This window comes from Podarcis melisellensis (assembly GCF_964234715.1).
Source record: "Podarcis melisellensis genome assembly, chromosome: 11".
Classification (NCBI taxonomy): Eukaryota; Metazoa; Chordata; class Lepidosauria; order Squamata; family Lacertidae; genus Podarcis; species Podarcis melisellensis.
Window position 1 is genome coordinate 34,910,701 of NC_138543.1, and position 21,401 is coordinate 34,932,101.

A 21,401-nucleotide genomic window follows, 5' to 3' on the forward strand; every position below is an offset into this window, starting at 1 on the left:
TCATCATCATCATCATCATCATTATTATTATTTCCAGCTATGATGAGATGTGATGTATTTCTAAGGTGGCTCACCAGGCCTCCCCAGTTGACCTGCAAGCATGTTGTGGGTGAGCCACGGCCACTTGTCCTATGTATATTATGTCAGGTGTGCGGCAGGTGGGGCTTGACTGAAAGGGGTTTTGCAGGTGCAGCAATTTCCAGTTGGTTGGTTGGTTTTGGGGAAACACTGTGCAAATAACTTTGCCAGCCTTACATTTGGCTCTTGGGAAGCAATACACTACCTGTCAGGCATTTGGGAAGTGCTGTCAATCACCTGATGTCATTATGATATCACATGATTGACAGGTGAGTTGTCCTGGTCATCCAACACCCCCAAACACTCAGGACATGTTTATTTATATCTCCCACTTGGAGTTTGAAGTGGTGCAGTCTACCGTACCACGTTAAGATTCTGTCATCTTCTACTGTATGTGTCCTGCCAAGATCTTGGTGAAGAAGACTTTTTCTGGCTTCAGCAGCAGTTGCTCCTAGTGTGGCTACTATTGAAAATCAACCCAAATATGATTGTGAAGGTAGACATAACTCCTAAATAGCAGCTTCTCCTTATCCCAGTCAGGGCACAAGTACAGCTGCAACCCATTTTCCATGCAAATTACATGGAAATAAGCCCCACTGAAGGGACGTGGGCGGTGCTGTGGGTTAAACCACAGAACCTAGGACTTGCTGATCAGAAGGTCGGCGGTTCGAATCCCCGCGACAGGGTGAGCTCCCATTGCTCGGTCCCTGCTCCTGCCAACCTAGCAGTTTGAAAGCATGTCAAAGTGCAAGTAGATAAATAGGTACCGCTCCTGCGGGAAGGTAAACGGCGTTTCCGTGCGCTGCTCTGGTTCACTAGAAGCAGCTTAGTCATGCTGGCCACATGACCCGGAAGCTGTACGCCAGCTCCCTCAGCCAATAAAGCGAGATGAGCGCCGCAACCCCAGAGTTGGTCACGACTGGACCTAATGGTCAGGGGTCCCTTTAACTTTACTTTTAAGCCCCACTGAACTGAATGGGATCAGTTTCTGATGTTTATAGGATCAGGTTGCAAGGCTCTTTGGGGCCATGTAAATTTATTAGCCTCTCACTTGTTTTCAAATACGTCTGGGATTTCAAAGGCCGAAGTGACGACTGGGGGTGGGGGGATTTTCGGAAGGCAGTGGTTTGTCCTGGATCTTTGGCAAGTAAACCATGAAATCAAGCTCAGCAACTTTGGGGATGTCCGAACTTCTTGAAGTATGGCAACCCTAGGTTAATCCTGACATGTTTAGGGAAGCTTTTAATATTTGATTAATTATTATATTTTAATATTTCAGTGGAAGCCACCCAGAGTGGCTGGGGAAACCCAGCCAGATGAGTGGAGTATAAATAAATTATTATTATTATTATTAGTAGCAGCAGCAGCAGTAGTAGTAGTACACCCAGAGGCATGAAATCCACTTCCCTGTGTTGCATTCCCCTATGGAGAGACTGTTGTATCAATCATATAGCTCTTTCCTACTCAGCTGTCATCTTCTCAGAATTGTGTGTACCTGTTTTAATTTGCATTTCTATATGTAAAGGATTAATGTATCAGGTGGCGTTCAGGTCCCCAGCACTTCAAAGCCTCTCCCCTTATGGTACATCCTCTGCTTAAACATAATTATATAGATGGCCAGGTATAGATATATTTAAAACTAGTTGATTTCAGCAAAAACAGTGGGATCACTTTTCTAAAACATTTAGATCTGACACATCTGCTGTATTTCAGCTTCTATTTTATAAAGGTATATACAGCGTGACTAGTAATGTAATATTTCCCATTTTAGTACTCCAGCTTCAGCCTATGCATACTTTTGGATGTGATTTCTTAACTTATTTGTTGCTCTTTTCCTAATACACAGCGCAACTTATATGTGCATAGACACCAGGAAAGATAGGTTAAGAATTAAAAATAACAATTGGTATCTGTGAGAAAGTCCTCACTAATAGCATTTCCTCTTTTCTCATATTTACTTTAGCAACTGTTTTAAAATTGCAGTTACAATTCATCTCCATGACTAAGCAAAAAAGAAAGAAATATGGTGCTCATTCTTTGCACACTGACGGCATGCAGTTACTGTAAGGAAACCCCTGTTACAGTAGGAATGTAGGAAGGGTAGTTGTACAAATGAGCTCAGTTATCTAACAGCAGCAGACATAGCTGGACATGATTCTTGCTGCCTTGTGATAACATGCTGCATAATGCAGATTGGAATGGGGAGCCACAAAAACTCAACGATTGATCTGCAGTTCCTAATAGTCATAGCAAAACGAAAGAAAGAAATCCAATTTCAGCTATAGCAACACGCAGAGCATATATATTTCACGGGTGATATGGATAACATGAATAGACCTGAAAGTGAAGACCTATTAATTACAAAGCTGTTTGGGGAGAATGCTCTCTAGTTTGTTCCTTACTCAACAATCAATTAGAAATTAATTTTGACACAATCAGAATAAATCACATTATATGCGCAGCCAGCAAAATGTTGGAAGGAGCTTTGTCGCACTGGTTGTTATTTTTTTAAAGCTACCCATTACTTGGCTCTATGTTTACCCGTTTGTTATGTAACTTCATTGTTAGTACTGATGCCATTCTTTCCTCCAAGCAAAAGGAAGCTCTTCTGTTCTTTTCAAATGTAGCCTTCCTTTCCATGCTCAGACCCACTGATCCATTCTCTGATGTCCTTGCTTTGCTGTTTCTTTCCTAGTTCACCATCATTTGATCCTTCCAGTGAGCATTACGTGTTTGCCAGTCAGTTCCTTCCTTAGAACTTCTAAGTCACTTAACAGACAGACCCCAGACAAATCTGGCAATTGTTTTTTTTTAAATGATGAAATAATTTTTTTAAGCTTGTTTTAAAAGTGTAGGGCATGGGTAGGCAAACTAAGGCCCAGGGGCCGGATCTGGCCCAATCGCCTTCTAAATCCGGCCTGCGGGTTTTTACATGAGTAGAATGTGTCCTTTTATTTAAAATGTATCTCTGGGTTATTTGTGGGGCATTGGAATTCGTTCTTTCTTTTTTCAAAATATAGTCCAGCCCCCCACAAGTTCTGAGGGACAGTGGGCCGGGCCCCTGCTTTAAAAGTTTGCTGACCCCTGGTGTAGGGGAAAGAATTACGATGAGGAAACATACTGCTATGAGTTTGTGGGCTGTGTGTCTGTGGGTAGGCTGTATGCCTCCTAATTCTTGGATCCATCATGGATTCAATTCCTGGAATAGCCAGGTGAGCTTCCTGGTGAGGTAATGGCCCTCTAAGTATGGGTCATTAAGGTAGCAAAGGAAGTGGCTCTGTGCCAGACAACAAAATGGGCAGGCCTCTCCCTCAACTGTCTGTCAGTTACAATGACAAAAAGTTTGGAGTTTGAGTTGAGGTGTGAGCTAGAAGTTAATTTCATTGCTTTAAAGAAGTTGAAATGAGGGGTTTTTCATCCAAATGAAGGAACATTCGTTGAGGAGCACTTCTGTATTCTAACAACTCACATTTCTTGGTGTGAATAGGCAGATGTGTAAACCAGCTGCTCTTTGGCTTCACTACCTCTTCAACATAAATTATGAAATGCAGTTATAAGTGGGAAGACGAAATGTGGGAAATGTTCAGAAAGAAAATACATATTTGGAAATACTGCATCCATGTCAGAAATGCTTAGTGTAATTTCTGAAAAGATAGAAAACTTATCCCAGATAAACAGATTCATGGCAGGTAACATAGCAGAGATGCGGAGACAATAATATAGCACTGAAAAGATTGAGATTTTTTCCTTTTCTTCATGACATTGAGGCATTGAACTTGCCCCATTGCTGTTTTCTAGGCTCGCTCTGTTCAGCTTAGAAATGCTGCAGAATTATTTCACTTTGATGCCAACAACTAATGTTAGGTAAAGGTAAAGGGACCCCTAACCATTAGGTCCAGTTGTGGCTGACTCTGGGGTTGTGGCGCTCATCTTGCTTTCTTGGCCGAGGCAAACCAGAGCAGCGCACGGAAGCACCGTTCACCTTCCCGCCGGAGCGGTACCTATTTATCTACTTGCACTTTGATGTGCTTTCAAACTGCTAGGTTGGCAGGAGCAGGGACTGAGCAATGGGAGCTCACCCCGTCGCAGGGATTCGAACCGCCAACCTTCTGATCAGCAAGTCCTAGGCTCTGTGGTTTAACCCACAGTGCCACCCGCACTGTTAACAACACACAAATATAGATAAAATGAATCTAAGGAGAAGTGGATAGGCTATGGTTCTGATTTAGTAGCAGTTAGAAAATAATGGTACTGCAATGTTTAGTCAATTCAACATGCCCTCAGTCAATCAGGCAGGCTTGTTTGTTTTTTTAAAAAAAGTTAATTACTTTTTAAAACAAGTACATACAAACAGTACTGGTGGGCGCTATCATAGAACAGGTATACAAAAAGTAATAAAGCTGATCTGGGATTTTTGTAAGTACTTGCATTAAAAAACAGTGCTTTGTTTGTTGCAGAAATATAATTATTGTAATTGTTTGAATAGTTTTAGTAATTGGTTTAGTTATTTTATTATTGTACTTATTTTTTGTTATATTGCTGTTCTAATATGAATCTCGTAACATGCCCGGTGATCCGGGCACATGAAGGGTTGTTTAGAAATATAGTAAACAAGTAAAACTAAAAGTAAAAAGTAATGTGCATAATCTCAAAATTGAGTGTTGTTTCCCTCCAGGATGATTGATGTTTTATTAATATGCCAATACATTACATTATTACTCAGACAGTTATTTGGCTACTGGTTTTTGTGTGTGTGACAACCCTATTTTAGACAGTATACTAACAATAATTTCTAAGAGCAAGAGACTAGACTGTCAGGAAGTTCTTATTAGTTCTTTGTAGAAAACTGGGTATATTAATAAAATATATTAATGTCTCAAAAAGTAATAATTAAGCATAATCTAAATAGAATTATTGCACTGTTCAAAGCCAGATGTTGCATTTCTATAAAGGCAGAAGATTTGCTGCTGTGCCTGTTTTGTCATGCCAAGACACACTGTCCCCCCTTTTCACCCCTATTACTGCACCCGCTTGATGGGGAAATTTGGGGTCTGAGGTAAAAATAACTTGTTAAAGATCCAGATCCCCATTATGGCTGGCCTTGTCCTTACCTCTTAGTGACAGTATTCCTCACTTGTAAAATATGAGGTGTTTGTGCATCTATGCTAGCCACTTCAAGAGTTTTGTGTTAGAATCTCTGATCTATGCAGATGCTGATTGACTTGTTTTGCACCTGGCTCTGATTAGTGGATCTCAGAACTCTAGTAAAAAACAAAGGGGATCCCACAAATCCAAAGACTGCCCATTCTTGATTTAAATGATGTTTTAAATGTGATTAGGGGGAATTAGGCTGGTTGACAGGACACAGTGAGCCAAATTTGAAAGCCAAGAACAAGCCAAAAGCAAACTTTGGCTACTATATATATCTATATATATCCTGCCCATCTGGCTAGGTTCCCCCAGCTTATAATATATATAAAAACACAACAAAACATCAAACATTAAAAAACAAAATACCCTATACAAGCAACAAACCAACCAACCAATAAATCAATAGAAACCAATAACAATAATGATGATGATGATAATAATAATAAACAGTTTACAATTATACCCAAATTAAAGTAATCGCCAGCCCCAACTAAACAATTTAACCAACCCCAACCTGATAAAAATGAAGCAGAGGAACCAAAATTAGAACCTTTTAAAACATTTCAGCCAGTTGCCCCAACCCAAGAGTTATTCCAGCAATGTCCCTCTGGTCTTGCAGGAGACTTTTAGCTGTTTAGGGTGAGTGTGGGCTCCGCCTCCTAGGCCAGGTGCAAATGGGCCTTGCAGCAGGGAATGCTCTTCCTTCTAGCACTCATAGTTTGTGCGGAGAGAGCTTTGCCATGAGTCTTGGATTGGATAGCCTGCTAAGCCAAACCTTGGCTCAGTATAGTCTGCTATAGCAGTGAAAAAGACCAAGGAGGAGCAAAGTAGCTGCAAACTCTTCTCTGTAAGCAAACATGTTTCTCCTCTCAGTAAGCCACTGTTTGACTTACCACTGTGTAATGAAAACAGAGTTAAGTTCCTTTTTATCAGAGCGTTTTCAAGAAAGACAAAATGACACAAATCTCATAAGAGTACAACCCTTTATTATTTAACAAGCAATAAGCAATAAGAACTCATTCACTCACTCATTCATTCATTCATTCATTGCTTTCATACCTACCAGATGGTTGGACCCACTAAAAGAGATGGCCAGTCTCTTTTAAGAGTCTATAGACAGCATCCTCCTGCAGGTAGGACAGCACGCAAAGTTCCCAAGGCCTTCCCAAGGCTCAGGTCCCCTATGGTTACATTGTCTTGTATTGAAGGGGGCTGATAGCTGTCATCATGCTGGTTCCTCAAATAGATAAGAATAGTTATAGTTGAAAACAGTCTGTTTTCTGTTATGTTGTCATACTGTCTTTATGAATAGCATGTTTCTTTCAACATGTCTTTTTTAAGAACAGTCATTTATCTCAATCATCTTCTCACTTTGTCCCCTGATTCACCCAGACATGTTGTCATACTGCTCATCCTGTCTTGCACAGTCCAGTAACTGGTTCACTGTTCATCCATCCTGTTTAGCTGGATAGTTTGATAATGGTTCTTTATCTCTGTCCAGCCAGTGTGGTGTAGTGGTTAAGAGCGGTAGACTCATAATCAGGTGAACCAGGTTCGCATCTCCACTCCTCCACATGCAGCTGCTGGGTGACCTTGGGCTAGTCATACTTCTTTGAAGTCTCTCAGCCCCACTCACCTCACAGAGTGTTTGTTGTGGGGGAGGAAGGGAAAGGAGAATGTTAGCCACTTCGGGCTCAACTACTTTGGGTAGTGATAAAGCGGGATATCAAGGTCCAGTCGTGGCCGACTCTGGGGTTGCGGCGCTCATCTCACTTTATTGGCCAAGGGAGCCGGCATACAGCTTCCGGGTCATGTGGCCAGCATGACTAAGCCGCTTCTGGCGAACCAGAGCAGAACACGGAAACGCAGTTTACCTTCCCGCCTGAGCGGTACCTATTTATCTACTTGCATTTTGATGTGCTTTCGAACTGCTAGGTTGGTAGGAGCAGGGACCGAGCAACGGGAGCTCACCCCGTCACGGGGATTCGAACCACCGACCTTTTGATCGGCAAGTCCTAGGCTCGGTGGTTTAACCCACAGCGCCACCCGCGTCCCTTTCAATGCAATAGTCCTTTGTAAATTAATTTAAGCAGTTCTTTATCTTTGATTCAATAACTTTATTTATTCATTTATTCTTCAGACCCACTAATCATCCGGTTCTCATTCATACTTCAGACATTCATATCCATTCATACCAGCAGACATACTAAATATAACATCAATTATAAAATGAGATCATCTTTACATCTGGTTCTCAGACTGTTCTTGTGACTTAAAAACATCTTAGTAAATCACATATATTCTGTAAGAGATTCAGCATATACCTGAACATTAATATTGTATTAATATTGTATCATTTGTTACAAATAAGTGCCATCCTTATGAGGATTCCTTCCTATCCATCCTTCTTATCAGAATATAAGATAAAGCGTCAAAGGGTCTGTTTTGTAACTGAAGGAACACACAATTAACATAGAGTGTGCATACTGTTGCTTGATACCTTGGGGAACTCAAAACCAACTATATTGAAAGCACACCCTTAATACTAACACCTTTATTCATACACAATTCATGAAAAACACCTTTTCATCCTAAGAGCTGTATACTAGGGCAGTGCAATATACGGTTTTCAATATAAATATTCAATATTGGAGGCAGATCACATATCTGGCCAAGTCATACTAAATTATCAGGTGTGGTACAAGCAGGCAAGACTAACCTATAACTTTGCATCCATGAGTACTGAGGCACTTTGGGCCTAAAGAGGACCCTTCCCCTCAGGGAGCCATTAAGTATTCACCACCTGAATTTTGCAAAGATTATCCAAACAAAATGTATTAAGAAATAAGTTCAAGTTCTTGGTAAACCAAAGCTGCAGTGTGAAGTCTGGGAGTTATGGGTTAAGCACTGATTGAAAATGAAGCAGTGTGACAAGTTTTGCAGGCACAAGCAAGATTGAAAGAGGGATCGTGTGGAATGCCCTGATAATACCATGAGCACAGATAATTATGAATATGCAATAAAAAGGATGTCTGGGAGGGCCCTGAGTTGAGGTGTGTCCATCTCTACTGCTCTGCTCCTTCCTCAAAGAGCCCTAGAAATTAAGGCAGCCTGCACATGACAGCTGATTTCTGAGGCACTGTAGAGTAGATTAGAGGCTGTTCACAGAGGCTGTCCACTCACAGACCCAGAGGCTATCCACTCACAGACCATAGAGGCTGTCCACTCACAGACCATAGAGGCTGCCCACTCACAGACCATAGAGGCTGTCCACTCACAGACCATAGAGGCTGCCCACTCACAGACCATAGAGGCTGTCCACTCACAGACCATAGAGGCTGCCCACTCACAGACCATAGAGGCTGTCCACTCACAGACCATAGAGGCTGCCCACTCACAGACCATAGAGGCTGCCCACTCACAGACCATAGAGGCTGTCCACTCACAGACCATAGAGGCTGCCCACTCACAGACCATAGAGGCTGTCCACTCACAGACCCAGAAAAACAGGTCCAAAAAGGGTGTGGGGTGGAGGACAGGAAGCTGCCTCTGTTGCTTCTCTGTTGAGCACTATTTCCCCCTCCCCAAACATCTACTTTTCCCAGGACCTGGCTGCCCATAAGGTGGGCTGAGGCAGCTGCCTTTGGCAACAGAAATCCAAGAGGCAGCATCCCCTTGGGTGCAGAGAAGCAGCAACAGCAGCAGTGGTGGCTTCTTGTGAGATATTGCCAAGAACTTGAGAAACTTCTCACAGTGCATGAGATTTTGTGAGAACTAGCTGGAATCTGTTGCTGCTGCTTTGCAGGCGCTGCCATGCAAACCAACTAAAAGAAGCTTCGGTAGGGTGAAAGGCACTTTCCCATTTTGCCTCAGGTGTGGGAAATGAGGTGCACTCTCCCTGCCAGTTCCTGAAAAATTTCAGCCCTCCCTCCCCCCAACAACAGAGAAGAATGGGAAGAAAGAACTGCTTGTAATGAAACGCTGAAGGATCACAAAGTGATTTAGCTTTGTGAGGGAATATGAGGCATAATTAATAATCAGTATTGTATGTAGGCTTTGGATAGAATCAGTTTTCTTGTTCCCTATCCTGACTTCCAGCATTTTCTTGTCAGGCTAAGCTTTCAGTTACGAATTACACAAAATCACATTACCTTTACATGATATATTGCACAACGCAAACTCTGCATGCTGAGGTCACCTTCTTTACAGTGTCGTTTTCATGAGATGTTTTGGGAAATGTCAGGCAGATTTTAAATCAAAGATGTTTCACTCATGAGCTGCTCTCAGAACATAATACACTATCACTTAATCATTGGAAAATGTTATTGTGTGGCTGCAATTCCTCCCTTTTCCTGTCTTAGCAGAATTCTAAATCATTGTGATAAGAGTGTTTGGGAGGAAGGTCTCAGTGCCTGTAAAGATGTGTGGCTTTCTTTCTAATTGGATTGCCTTCACTATGTGTTGGCCTTCAAGTGTCATTAATTTCTTATACAGTCGTACCTCAGAAGTCAAAGGAAATCCATTCTGGAAGTATATTTGACTTCCAAAACGTTTGGAAACCAAGGCGAGGCTTCTGATTGGCTGCAGGAAGCTCCTTCAGCCAATCAGAAGCTGTGTCAGATGTTCGGGTTCCAAAGAACATTCTCAAACCGGAACACTCACTTCTGGGTTTGCGGCGTTCAGGAGTCAAAACATTTGACTCACAATGCATTTGGGATCCAAGGTACGACTGTAGATGAAACACTTAAGAACACAAGTTGGAATCCCTTAGACAGTGTGAAGACTTTTCACAGCAGGAAAAATCCATGCCAAACTTCTGAGCATCGGAATTTCCCCAGCGGACTCCTTAAAGATGAACCTATGCTCAGCCAAAAGCCTCATCGAGCAAAGATTAGCAGACATTGACAATCAACACAACCTCTCCAGGGGTGGGGGTGTCTGCTCTTCCAGGTATCACGGAATAACCCCACCACTTGGCCTTCCATCACACTCACAAATACTGCATACAAACATGCATACAATTTGGCTTGAAAACAGCCAGAATAGGAGTGATCTTCTGGCAGATTGTCCCTGAGGGGTGGGGGGAAGGGTTCACCTGGCCATCCCCAAATGGACTCTTAGGGAAGATTGGCCCACCTCACTGCAACAATTATGTTTTAAACCCTCCCCTTCCCAGCTGCATACCCCCTTCTGTTAATTCCCCTCTTCTGTTTGAAACAGGGCTTTGATAGGAGTGAATAAATGCTTTTTTGCAAGCCTGATTGTAGCAGGGGAGGGGTAAGTGGGAGAGCCCCAGGGAATGAATCCGACATGCAAGCTTGCAGTTCCCCACTCTTCCTTCACAGAGGGAAAACCAAATCCCCACAGTGTGCCATGATATTTGAGGTGGATGAACAGTTTATGCAACAATATTGCCTTAAATGAATGCACAGAAGGGCATTCGGTGATTGCAATCTTCTTGTATCCTAAAATCAAGGATCTGAAAGCTTGAAAAGACACAAAAAGATGCACAATTTTGTATCTCCAGGTGCTCTACATGTTTGGATGAACACTTGGTCAAGAGAAGTAGGGTCAGCATGTATGCTTTTGCTATCCCTCTCATGTATTCATTGAGCATGTGATTATGTTTACATTCCTAAATACACTTTGGAAAATGGACTACTCCCCCAATACTTGGGAAATAGAAGCCCTGGGAAACAGTAAAGGGGAAACTACATTTTCCAGCACCCCTGGTGGCTACCTTGCAATCATAGCTACATGCTGGGTAGGTGGAAGGAAAGAGAGATCAGGGAGCTGTGCGGGGGGGGGGGGAGGTAGAGCTTTTTCCCTCTCAAGAGAGTGGGAGGGTATTTGAAATAAGACAGGAAGGGAAGGAAGAAGAAGCTGACTTCTCCCATTTGGACTGAAATCCAAGCCTAAAAATGAGATGTGGCTGTAATCCTCACCTTGTATTTTGAGGTAAACATTACCAGTTGCTCTTATTAGGTCTTCCAAACGACAAATTTCAAAATTCAGCAGCGCTCCTCATTATAAACAGCAGGACTGAGGAACAGCAAATAGTACTATATATCAAGCTACTATTTTCTTTTTGGAAATGCTTCAGTTACCTTTCATAATACATATTTGTATCTATAATATGTTCGTGACACACAAACCCATGTGTTTTAAGCTGTATGTTGGAAAGTGACGCTACTGCATGTAAATGAGAGAAGCCAGCAAAAATACCTGAACGTTTTTTGCTTTCCCCTTTCGGGTTCCTTCCTTGTGTCATCAGGAGCTATTTACTCTGCAGGAGCCTTTCTGCAGTGCACCAGTTCTCTGCTTTTGGTGCACTCTTGGTTAGCAATAGTGTGGGTTAATCCATGGGGAACTGGTGGGCAGATAGTCTTGCTTCTTGAGCAACGGTGACTGTAGATCCTGTGTTATTTTTTAGTTTTGTGATTCTATGCAGAACAAACAAAACTTAAAATATTTTCTTGTGTTTATTTTTCTTCTCCTAGATCTTGTTTTGGAACCGAATGTGTCTTGGGAGTCTCTTGCTGCTGCTCTCCAGCTCACAATAGTTCCCTTGCACACGGAATCAGTTCAGTCACACATTGATTAACACAAGATGGATGGAGCTTACAAGATGGAAGATAATACTTCATTAGTGAGAGGGGCTCAGGACATTGCCAAGGTAGTCAAGAAACAGACAGGGAGGAAAGGGAATGCAGTTGTAGAGAAGGCTCAAGACGAATATACGGAAAGATCTTACAATAGATTCCAAGGCAGAGAAGATGATGAATACTATACCCAAGAAGGAAATTACGGTGGGGAGGCGAATGAAGATGAAGGATCAAGTGACGCGACTGAAGGGCATGATGAAGATGATGAGATTTATGAGGGGGAATATCAGGGAATCCCAAACGCGACCCAGAACAAGGATGGGATCGGAGCCTTAGGTCAGCCTGTACGAGACGACTACAAAGATCGTCTTGAACTGGAAACGGAGAGAAAAGCTGATGAAGAAGAATTGGCACAGCAGTATGAGCTCATCATTCAGGAATGTGGGCATGGACGTTTTCAGTGGGCCCTCTTCTTTGTTCTTGGGATGGCGCTGATGGCTGACGGGGTGGAAGTTTTTGTGGTTGGATTTGTATTGCCCAGTGCTGAGACAGACATGTGTATCCCTAATTCTGGATCAGGATGGCTTGGTGAGTATTATTTACATCCTCTCCAGACTTGTGTCATAAATTAGACAGATGTTGTCTAGTATGTATTTGACAGTGCTCCTTCTGATGAAAACAAATAACTATCTTTGCTTTGTTAGCTCTGTGTGTGAGGTATTTTAAGATACCACCGTGGCTCTCTTTTGTTTTGTTGTATGTGTAAAAAGAAAAGATTTTCCTCTGCCCTTAGTCAAGACCAATAAAAATAAGTAGCTGTTCCTAAATCATAGGACAAAAAACCTGCAGGCTTATGAATCCAGAATAAATATAATGTGTTGATAACGTGCTGCATAGCTTAGTATCAAGAATACGTGTCAATACTGTGTAACAAAGAGATAGAAGAAAGAGCCTCATCATTAGGAGTGTTTGAGTAGAGCTGGGTGCAAGTGGCCTCTTAAAATTATCTATTGGCAAAGAAATTGGTGGTGGACCTGGGGGAGGAGAAATTATTGAACACTTTCTCTGGGAGTGGGGCTTTCCATTAGTAGTGGCAGTAGCTTGGCTTTGTCCCTCTCCCCCTTTGATACTACAAGTGGCAGCTGCAGCCAAGTGTGTTGGCAGCCTGGCTGCCATTTTGCATCCTCCTGGCCCTAGTGTCATTCTGGAATAATAATGGTTGCAATAACAAAAAATATTATTGGAGAATATCATTTGCTTTTTTTTCAAGGGGTGGGGTGTGTGAAAAAGAAAAAGGAAATCCCAGAAATTTTCTCAGAAAAATCTGTTTTGAGAAATTTCAGCTCAATTTGTTTCCATGGGACTTGTGCAGGAATAGTTCAGAGATGTGTTACAAAAGTACTTGAAATGGTGTGTTACAAAAGTACTTGAAATGGTGTGTAATTACAAAATGACTGTACATGGTGGTGGTGGGGATTCACTAGTGAGTGAGCGTTTCTAATTCTATGCAGAAGAGCCAATCCCTAGAACTGTAGAGTTGGAAGGGACCAAAAGGCTTATCTAGGGCAACCGCCTGCAATGCAGGAATCTTTTTGCCCAATGTGGGACTCAGACCCACGACCCTGAAATTATACTCTACCAACTGAGCCATCCCTTAGTTGACTCTTATTCAAGGTCAAACGGAGCAGGGTTCTGTAAAATAATAATAGTCCAAAACATAATTGGCAAGCTGCTGTCCATAGCTGGTTATCACCCTATTTCATATAGCAGGAAAACACTCAATAGGCATAGTAGCAATTTTTAAAGATATACTTTAACTGAGTTCAGTTTGCTCTTGTCTTAATTGTTGGCCACCTGGATTCTGTATGAAAAGCTGCTGATATTCCTGATGGTAGACAATATATTTTGCCAAAACAATTATTCTGCAAAGTTTTCAAAACTTTAATGGAGTTTGAATCAGAGAGCATTTGAGTAAGCGCTTTGCTACCAAATATCTTTAGGGCAGGTTCAGAGTTGCATTGAGCCATTCTGTCCAGAAGTTGGGCTGGAGAAACGGAACACATGTTTGTACTTCTCAGTGAATAAAGCAAAACCATAGCTACTAAGGCTGGAGATGGTTTTTCTTGAGAGATGCTTTGTTTTTCATAGTGAGTTTGGCCCCACTGCTAACATTTGTAAAACATGTCTTTAAATCAAGGGTGGGAAACCTGTGACCCTCAAAATATTGTTGGACTCCAGCTCCCATCAGCCTTAGTAAGCATGGCCAGTGCTCAGGGATAATGGGAGAAGTAGTCCAACAACATATGGGAAGACAAGGTTTCCCGTCAGTGTTTTAAAACAATACCAAACTCTGCTAAATAACAGAGTCTAAAAACTGCAATATAAAAAATTGCATATACAAAACTGCATATACAAATCATGAGCAGTCCCCCCCCCAACAAAACCCCTGCCTTTGCTTTTCTGAAAAAAGGATAGTCTGTCTCTTTCTCACCAGAGTATAACATTTTCATTGGATGTGGTTATGTTGCCATTTAGCTATTTTTATGGAATTATTCTCCTTTTCTCTGGTATTTGATTATACTAATTTTATATTGCAGTTTTTAGACAATGTTATGCCTTTTTCATGAGCAGCTTGGACATTTCCCTTGGGGAGACAAGTGCAGTGCTTTTTTTCTTAAAAAAAACATAAAGGGGTACTCTCATTTTCCTACTCATATTGAAATACTGCCCCTCAATGAGGTCAATCTTAGATTCACAAAATGTTTAGGGGTATGTGTACCCTGCATCCCTCCAGAAAAAAGCACTGGACAAGTGGATTATAAATACGGTAAATACAAATCTGTGTAGTAAGGTGTTACCAGGGGAAACACCCCAACTCTGCAATTGAGTAAGAGTTAACTACTTGCTTTCCCACTCCAGTGATATGTAACTTGCTCAAAATTTCATTTGCTCTATGCCAGCATCAAACTTCCATCTTCGAGTACCACTTTAATTATAATACCATTAACCAATGGTCATGTTTCATAGAAATGCAAATATGTTGAAAATAGAAAAAAGCTCTGTTGACTTCACACACTTAATTAGGTCTCTGTCTTCATTTTTGTGTATGTGGGCACCTCAGCAGTCTGGGTTTCTTTGGCTGAAAATACATCACAGTTTAAATCATTAGGTGTCACATCTACTTTTGAAACAAAGCTGAAGATCTTTAACACATCATTGAGCTCTCCACAGGCATCATGTTTCGATAATCTTGCACAATAGATAAATCATGGTTTACAAGACCTCATCTATCAAGATGCTGAACTTGTTTATTTGATTTTTGCAGCTCCTGGGAATTCCAAATTCTGAGACTCAAAGGCCCTTTTGGAAGAAAATGTGTCACACATATAAAAACATTTATTAATAAAATATGCTGGAGGGCAAATGTTCATACTATCTATACTCTTACGGGACACCTAGTTGCCTCCGACCAAAGAGATATTTCAGGTCCCTGCCCACTTTGCTTCAGCTTCTAGTTGCCTCTAGACTAGGGGTAGCCAATATGGTTCCCTCCAGAAATTGTTGGACTCCAATTCCCATCACCCCTAAGCGTAGGCCATGCTTGCTGTGGCTGATGGGAATTGGAGTCCAACAACATCTATAGCAATTGTTAACGTGTATTCCATTCCTTTTGTCATTTTAATTCACTCTCATGCTATATGCATATTACCGTTTGCTCCAGTGCACTCCTACAGCTTTCTTTTTGAAGCTGAGTTGCCCACAATCTACCTGTGTCTTGCATTTTTTTCAAGAAATACTCCTTTGATGTGTTTCTCCTCAAATGAGCTTCCATCTAATTTGAAAATGCAAGCTGTGAATAAACTGAGGTGTGTACATTTCAGGCAGCCTTTGTGCATGTGCAGATAACAACTTTCAGTTCAGGGGTTTCAGGTACAGAAAAACAAATCAGGTAATGTGCATGGAAGATATCTGATTTTCAACATCACGATATATCACCAGCTAAATATCACAATATCTTGATATATCTTGATATATGCATATATCTATGCTGGCAGCAGAGGTCCCACCATACTGCCCCACAGCGGTGGAGCGTGCACTGGGCTTCCCTGCAGCAGAGAGCCTTGCCACACCTCTGCAGTGGCAGAGGGTCCTGTCATACCTCCCTACAATGGTGGAGGGTGCGCTACACTTCCTCACAGCAGCCGAGGGCCTTAACGAGGCTTCCTGCGGCAGAGGAGGGCCTTAAATGGTAAAGAAGTAGTAGATTTAATAAAAATATTAAATAAACTTCCATATATTATATTTAATATATTTCCAACCAATTTAAGAGTAGTTTAAGTGATTTACTAGTCGTTGCATCTGCTTCCCTACTCAGAGGTCTAAGTACAACCTGTGCATGCATAACTCCCACTGAGTTCAACTAAACTTCTACCTTCCTGGGAATAAGCCTCATTGAATTCAGTAGGGCATGCTTGTGAGCAGACACTCATTTGCTTGCACTGCTGACTGAAAAACACCCTCCCCATCATTCTCACAACCTCCCATTTCAGCATTAGGCAGCCAGCTAAATCTTCTCCCCTCCATTCCTCCCCCCAGAAGGGACCCCCCTCAAAAGCCCTCATTCCACTTTCCAGTTCTTTGTTTACTTTGCCTCTTTGATTGTCTAGCTGTGGGGGGGGGGGGTCCCTCCTGGATTATTAGCAGGTTCTGCATACTTAGCTGAGCTCTAAGTGGAAAGATACCCAGTGAAGATGCTGGTTTGTGTGAGGGCTTATGAGTTAGGAGGGAGAGAGCAAACAGAGCTGGAGACACTGTGCCTGCAAATTATCTGTAAAGTACCTGTTCAGCTGAGCTACCCCCGGAAGCTGTTATGTGACCACCTTTTGTTCACAAGTATATTGCCTTGTTGAACTACTTATCACAATGTTATTTCAATACTGGTACTCAAGGGTATAGCGATTTATTGCACAGCCCTAATGTGCATCTGGTGAAGAGACCCCAGCCCTCTCTCTGATGTCTGCAGCAGCTTGCAAATATGACTTCAAACACAGCTTAGGGAAACAACATTGCCACATTTTAAGCCATTAATGTGTATATATTCCCATTTCAAAATGGAGGGACTGAAATGTTTGAGGCTTCAACCCTCTTTTTCATGGGGAATTGAAAGGCTCACTGAGGACTGGATGATGTTTTTAGCATTGGAAGTTGCCTTATACTAGGTCAATCTGTTTATCCAGTGGAGTAGCGTGGGTTGTCAGCACCCGGGGCAAGGCAAGTAATTTGCGCCCCCTAACCCGTGGATTTGCGCCCCCTAACCGTAACCCCCAGATGTTGCGCCCGGTGCGGCCGGCCACCCCCCACGCTACGCCACTGTGTTTATCTATCTAACTCATCTGCTCTGACAGGCTGTGGTATTCTAAGATCCCAGGTCAGGGTCTTTCCCATGCCTTCTACCTGATGAGAGTGGCAGTAACTTGAATACAGGACCTCTAGCATCTGTTCTTACCACTGAGCTCTCTTACCACTGTGGTCTCTTCCAACTCTATGATTCTATGAGCTATGGATCTTCCATTTCTCACTGCTCCACAATATAAATAGGCAGTGCTTCAAAATGCCATGCTTGAAATCTTCAGGTAGGCACTTTTTGGTCTAGAACAGATATTTTAAAGTGAAGGGAATTGATTAAAAAAAAAAAAGAAAGTTCTGTCAAGGGATGAGGATGAGATGTAAGACAGCAATGTGGCATTATATTCATCTAGATGAGCTACCTCAATATATACATGCTAAGAAACATACTGGGATTCAGCTAACGTATCCCAGTAGCACAACGGGACTCTCCTGCATCTGCCTACAACTTCCCAAAATTGGGGTGGGGTCAGAGGAAATCCCAAAGCAGCAGGGGCAGAGAGGTGAATAATTCCATATGGCAAGCTGAAAAGCTTGCACTGGCAGGATGATTGCCACAGTGCTACATTTAATTTCTCCTGCTTTATGTGCTCTGCCCTGAAATGTGAATGATTCCCAGTGCATTGTGCGTCTTTGGATTATACCGCTTGCTTGTTTTACCGAGGCCAAGGATTACGACCTCAGTTCCAGTGAATATTTTTTTATTTTCCCTAGAGGAGCGCATTTTGATAGCTAAGGAAGTCCCATGTTTGCTTGTGCTGGCATGATTTTTCTTTTCTTTGATGAAAATGAATGTGTCAGCGTTTACTAGACCCAACTTCTGTTGGCATAAGAGAACACAAAGATCTCTCCCCAAACCCTGCAAAATCAGGCAACATTTTTAAAAGCTCATTTTTTTTTGCATCAGAGACAGTCAAGTTGGCTGCTTATGCAAAGATGCTTCTTTATCTCATACAGCTAGTCACCTAATAAAAGTTTTCTATTACTTTTGACACATTTAATACACTGAATATTGCCAGCTTTGGCAGCGCACACACCTACCTCCCCCCCCCCCCCAAATCTCAGGGACTGTAGTTTATGCCTCACAGAGCTACAACTCTCAGCACCATTAACAAACTACATTTCACAGGATTTTTTTTGCAGTGGGGTGAGCTTTTAATTAATGGTGTGTATGCTGCCTTTGTTGGGATTCAAGCCACTATTACTTTTCCACAACTCACAGGTGGGAAAACATTGTAGGAAGAGACAATTGTCAGCAGAAAGTTGTCGTCATGCCAGCCCCTGAACATGCTGGTCCTTCATCCAGAATTTTCCCTATTTGCCAAACAGGGGCTTCTGATATGATGTAGAGACATGACTGTAGAGTGATCCTATGGCCAATTACCGGTTGTAGGGTTTTTGTTTGTGAGAAGAATTAATCCCAGAACATTGCATGGGAAACACATTGTGTTGTTCAGTCACATGCACCATTCATAATCACACTGAGCTTGGAGTATTGCCATAAAAAGTGCATTTCAAATTGCAGAGTCACACCAATTTGTTACCATGACAGGGTCGATTGAGAACTACGTGAATGCTGTTGCTGCATTTCGCATCAAAAGTCTGAGAGGGAGAAAACGTATCAGAGGCACCTCAGTTTCAGAGAAAAGTGAAACCAAGCATTAGAGGCATTACAAAGACTTAACAAAGTAGGCTTTATCTCAGGCTTGTCAGTTAGGATTTTCGCTGTAATGCCAGAGGGAACTATCGGATAAGAGAAGATACCTTCAAAATAATACGTTCAGCGCTAGTACTAAAGCAATCCATCAGTGACTTCATATCATTACCTGGGATTAACTAGGTTTTCGATAACCCTGTTCTGTAGTTGCTGCATCATAGTATCTCATTTTTATAATAGTAGGGGGTGGTGGTTTTTCTTTTACGCTCAGGGTGAGAATAGAGACAGAAATACTATTTTTACTGTTCTGCAGTTGTCTTAATTGTAAAAAGTTGGACATAAATCAATATTTGTGTCCATCCAATTAAATGTTATAGTCTCTTAACTACCTGTTAATTTGGCTACTTGAGCAGCAGGGAAGAGACTGAAGTGTGGCATTGTGTGTGTTTAAATCAATAAACTGTTCATTCAGATATGGCTTTATCTGTGCCAAACTTATTCACAGTGTGGGATTAGAATAGCTCTCTCCCACCTCATATTAAGGCCACTTTGGATTCAGATTTGTAAGTCACTTTGGAGTGGAACACAATGCATAGAAGTGATCAGGGCAACACCCTATTAATAATTAGATATTTTGATCTTGTATGCATTGTGTTCTGTGTGCCATCATTTCAGTTTCCAAATATCAGGCAATCTGGAGCTGGTGGATAACTTGCAAGGCAGGTAAAAATTATTTTAAAATGCCATAAAGATTATGTGCACACACATGTATGAGCATGCATATTTATTACATAAACACATATGCGTGTGTGTGTGTGTGTGTGTGTGTGTAGTTGTGTATATACTTAGTGACCTCCTGAGCCTTTATATCCCAATTCAGTCTCTGAGATTATGTGGACGAGCACTGTCAGTTCCCATTCTTCTGTGTTTCAGAAGCCCAGCTAGCTTCAACTAGAAGCCAGCCATGTACTTTTACCAGTTCCATGCTGTGCAATAGTTTTGCTACTATATGTTTCAGATGCCTCTTGAAGATCTTTTTATGCCAGCAGCCTGTTCAATGTTTTATAGTACTCGTCAATGTTCTTGTATACTACCCTGATGATTTATATGGAGGGGAAGTCTATAAATATTTTTATAAATAAACAAAATAAATTTATATATACACAAACATACTTTATATGGTTGGTTTGGCTGCATCCTTGGTCTTGTGGAACCCACCTCTTTAAAGGCATGTTTATTGAAATTAAAATATTCTTGAAGCACAAGCGATAAAGCTGCAGAGTCATTACTATAATGTGCACTGTTATCAGAGAAAACAGCTGTAAGCAAGCATGATCTGTAGTGAGTTTTGTACACTGACCTATCAAGTTTCCCAGCATAGAGAAACCTGATCCTCTCTTGTTCATTTCCTCCCTTTTGTTATTAAAGCAATTTAAATAATCCTAGTTTCTGAAGCCATTTATAAAGGGTCACATTCTGAGAGCACACACATGATTTGGAAAATAATCCTGTTGATAACAAAGTTTTCCTGCAACGTAGATGCATTAGTTAATTGCATGGTATTGATTTATCCACATAACTAATTTTAGCCCGCTATTTATGTAAAAATTCTGGGTAGGAGATGCTATGGAGCAGGGATAGGGAACGTCAGGCTCTGGGACCAAACATGGCCCCCCTGGCCACTCTGTCTGGCTCTTGGGACTTTCTTCAACTCACATCCCTCACTGGCTCTGCTCCAGCTTAACCCCCCCCCCCAGCTTAATGTGCCCCTGAACTGTAATAATGTCTCTACCCTGCATGGATGTTGAAGGAAAGATGGAGAGGGCCAGTGTGGTGGCCAGTGTTGAACTAGAATCCGGGAGACCAGGGTTCACATCTCTGCTCAGCTATGAAGCTCACTGAGTGACAGTGAGCCAGGCACAGTCCCTCAGTCAACTTCACAAGGCTGTTTTGAGGCCAAAATGGGTAGGGGGGGGACCATTTACACCATATTGAGCTCCTTGCAAGAAAAGGTAGGATATAAACCTCTCAACCCCCAGATTTGCTTGCCTTTTCTTTTACTTTCTTGCAGCTATGTCCCTATAACTAAACAAGTACCAAATTTTCAGTAAGTCAGAAACAAAGGATGCATATGAGAGGAGTGTTTTTTTCCTTTGCAAATCTGTATTCAAATTACTCACCTACAATAAATGTACATAGTTGTTTTGCAAGTAAATTGTGCCATGTGTGGGAGCTGAGGAGGAACAGTGACTTAGGAGTTGATATTGAGAACTATGCAATCCTTCCTAATGTAACATATTCTCTTTTGTGTGTTGCAGGTAGCATAGTATACCTTGGGATGATGGTGGGGGCATTCTTCTGGGGAGGCTTGGCAGACAAGGTGGGAAGGAGACAGTCTCTTCTCATATGTATGTCTGTCAATGGATTCTTTGCCTTCCTTTCATCATTTGTCCAGGGCTATGGCTTCTTTCTCTTCTGTCGTTTACTTTCTGGATTTGGGTAAG

General features: G+C 41.9%; 1 protein-coding gene across 1 annotated transcript in view; it reads left to right on the forward strand.

Moving 5' to 3' along the window:
* Positions 1–21,401, forward strand: part of SV2C (synaptic vesicle glycoprotein 2C) — an 86,590-nt gene that overhangs the window by 15,114 nt on the left and 50,075 nt on the right. The window contains exons 2-3 of the mRNA XM_081929380.1: positions 11,730–12,422; positions 21,216–21,396. Coding sequence (XP_081785506.1) covers positions 11,840–12,422; positions 21,216–21,396 — 764 coding nt within the window. The 5' untranslated portion in view covers positions 11,730–11,839. The remainder of the gene's footprint in view (positions 1–11,729; positions 12,423–21,215; positions 21,397–21,401) is intronic.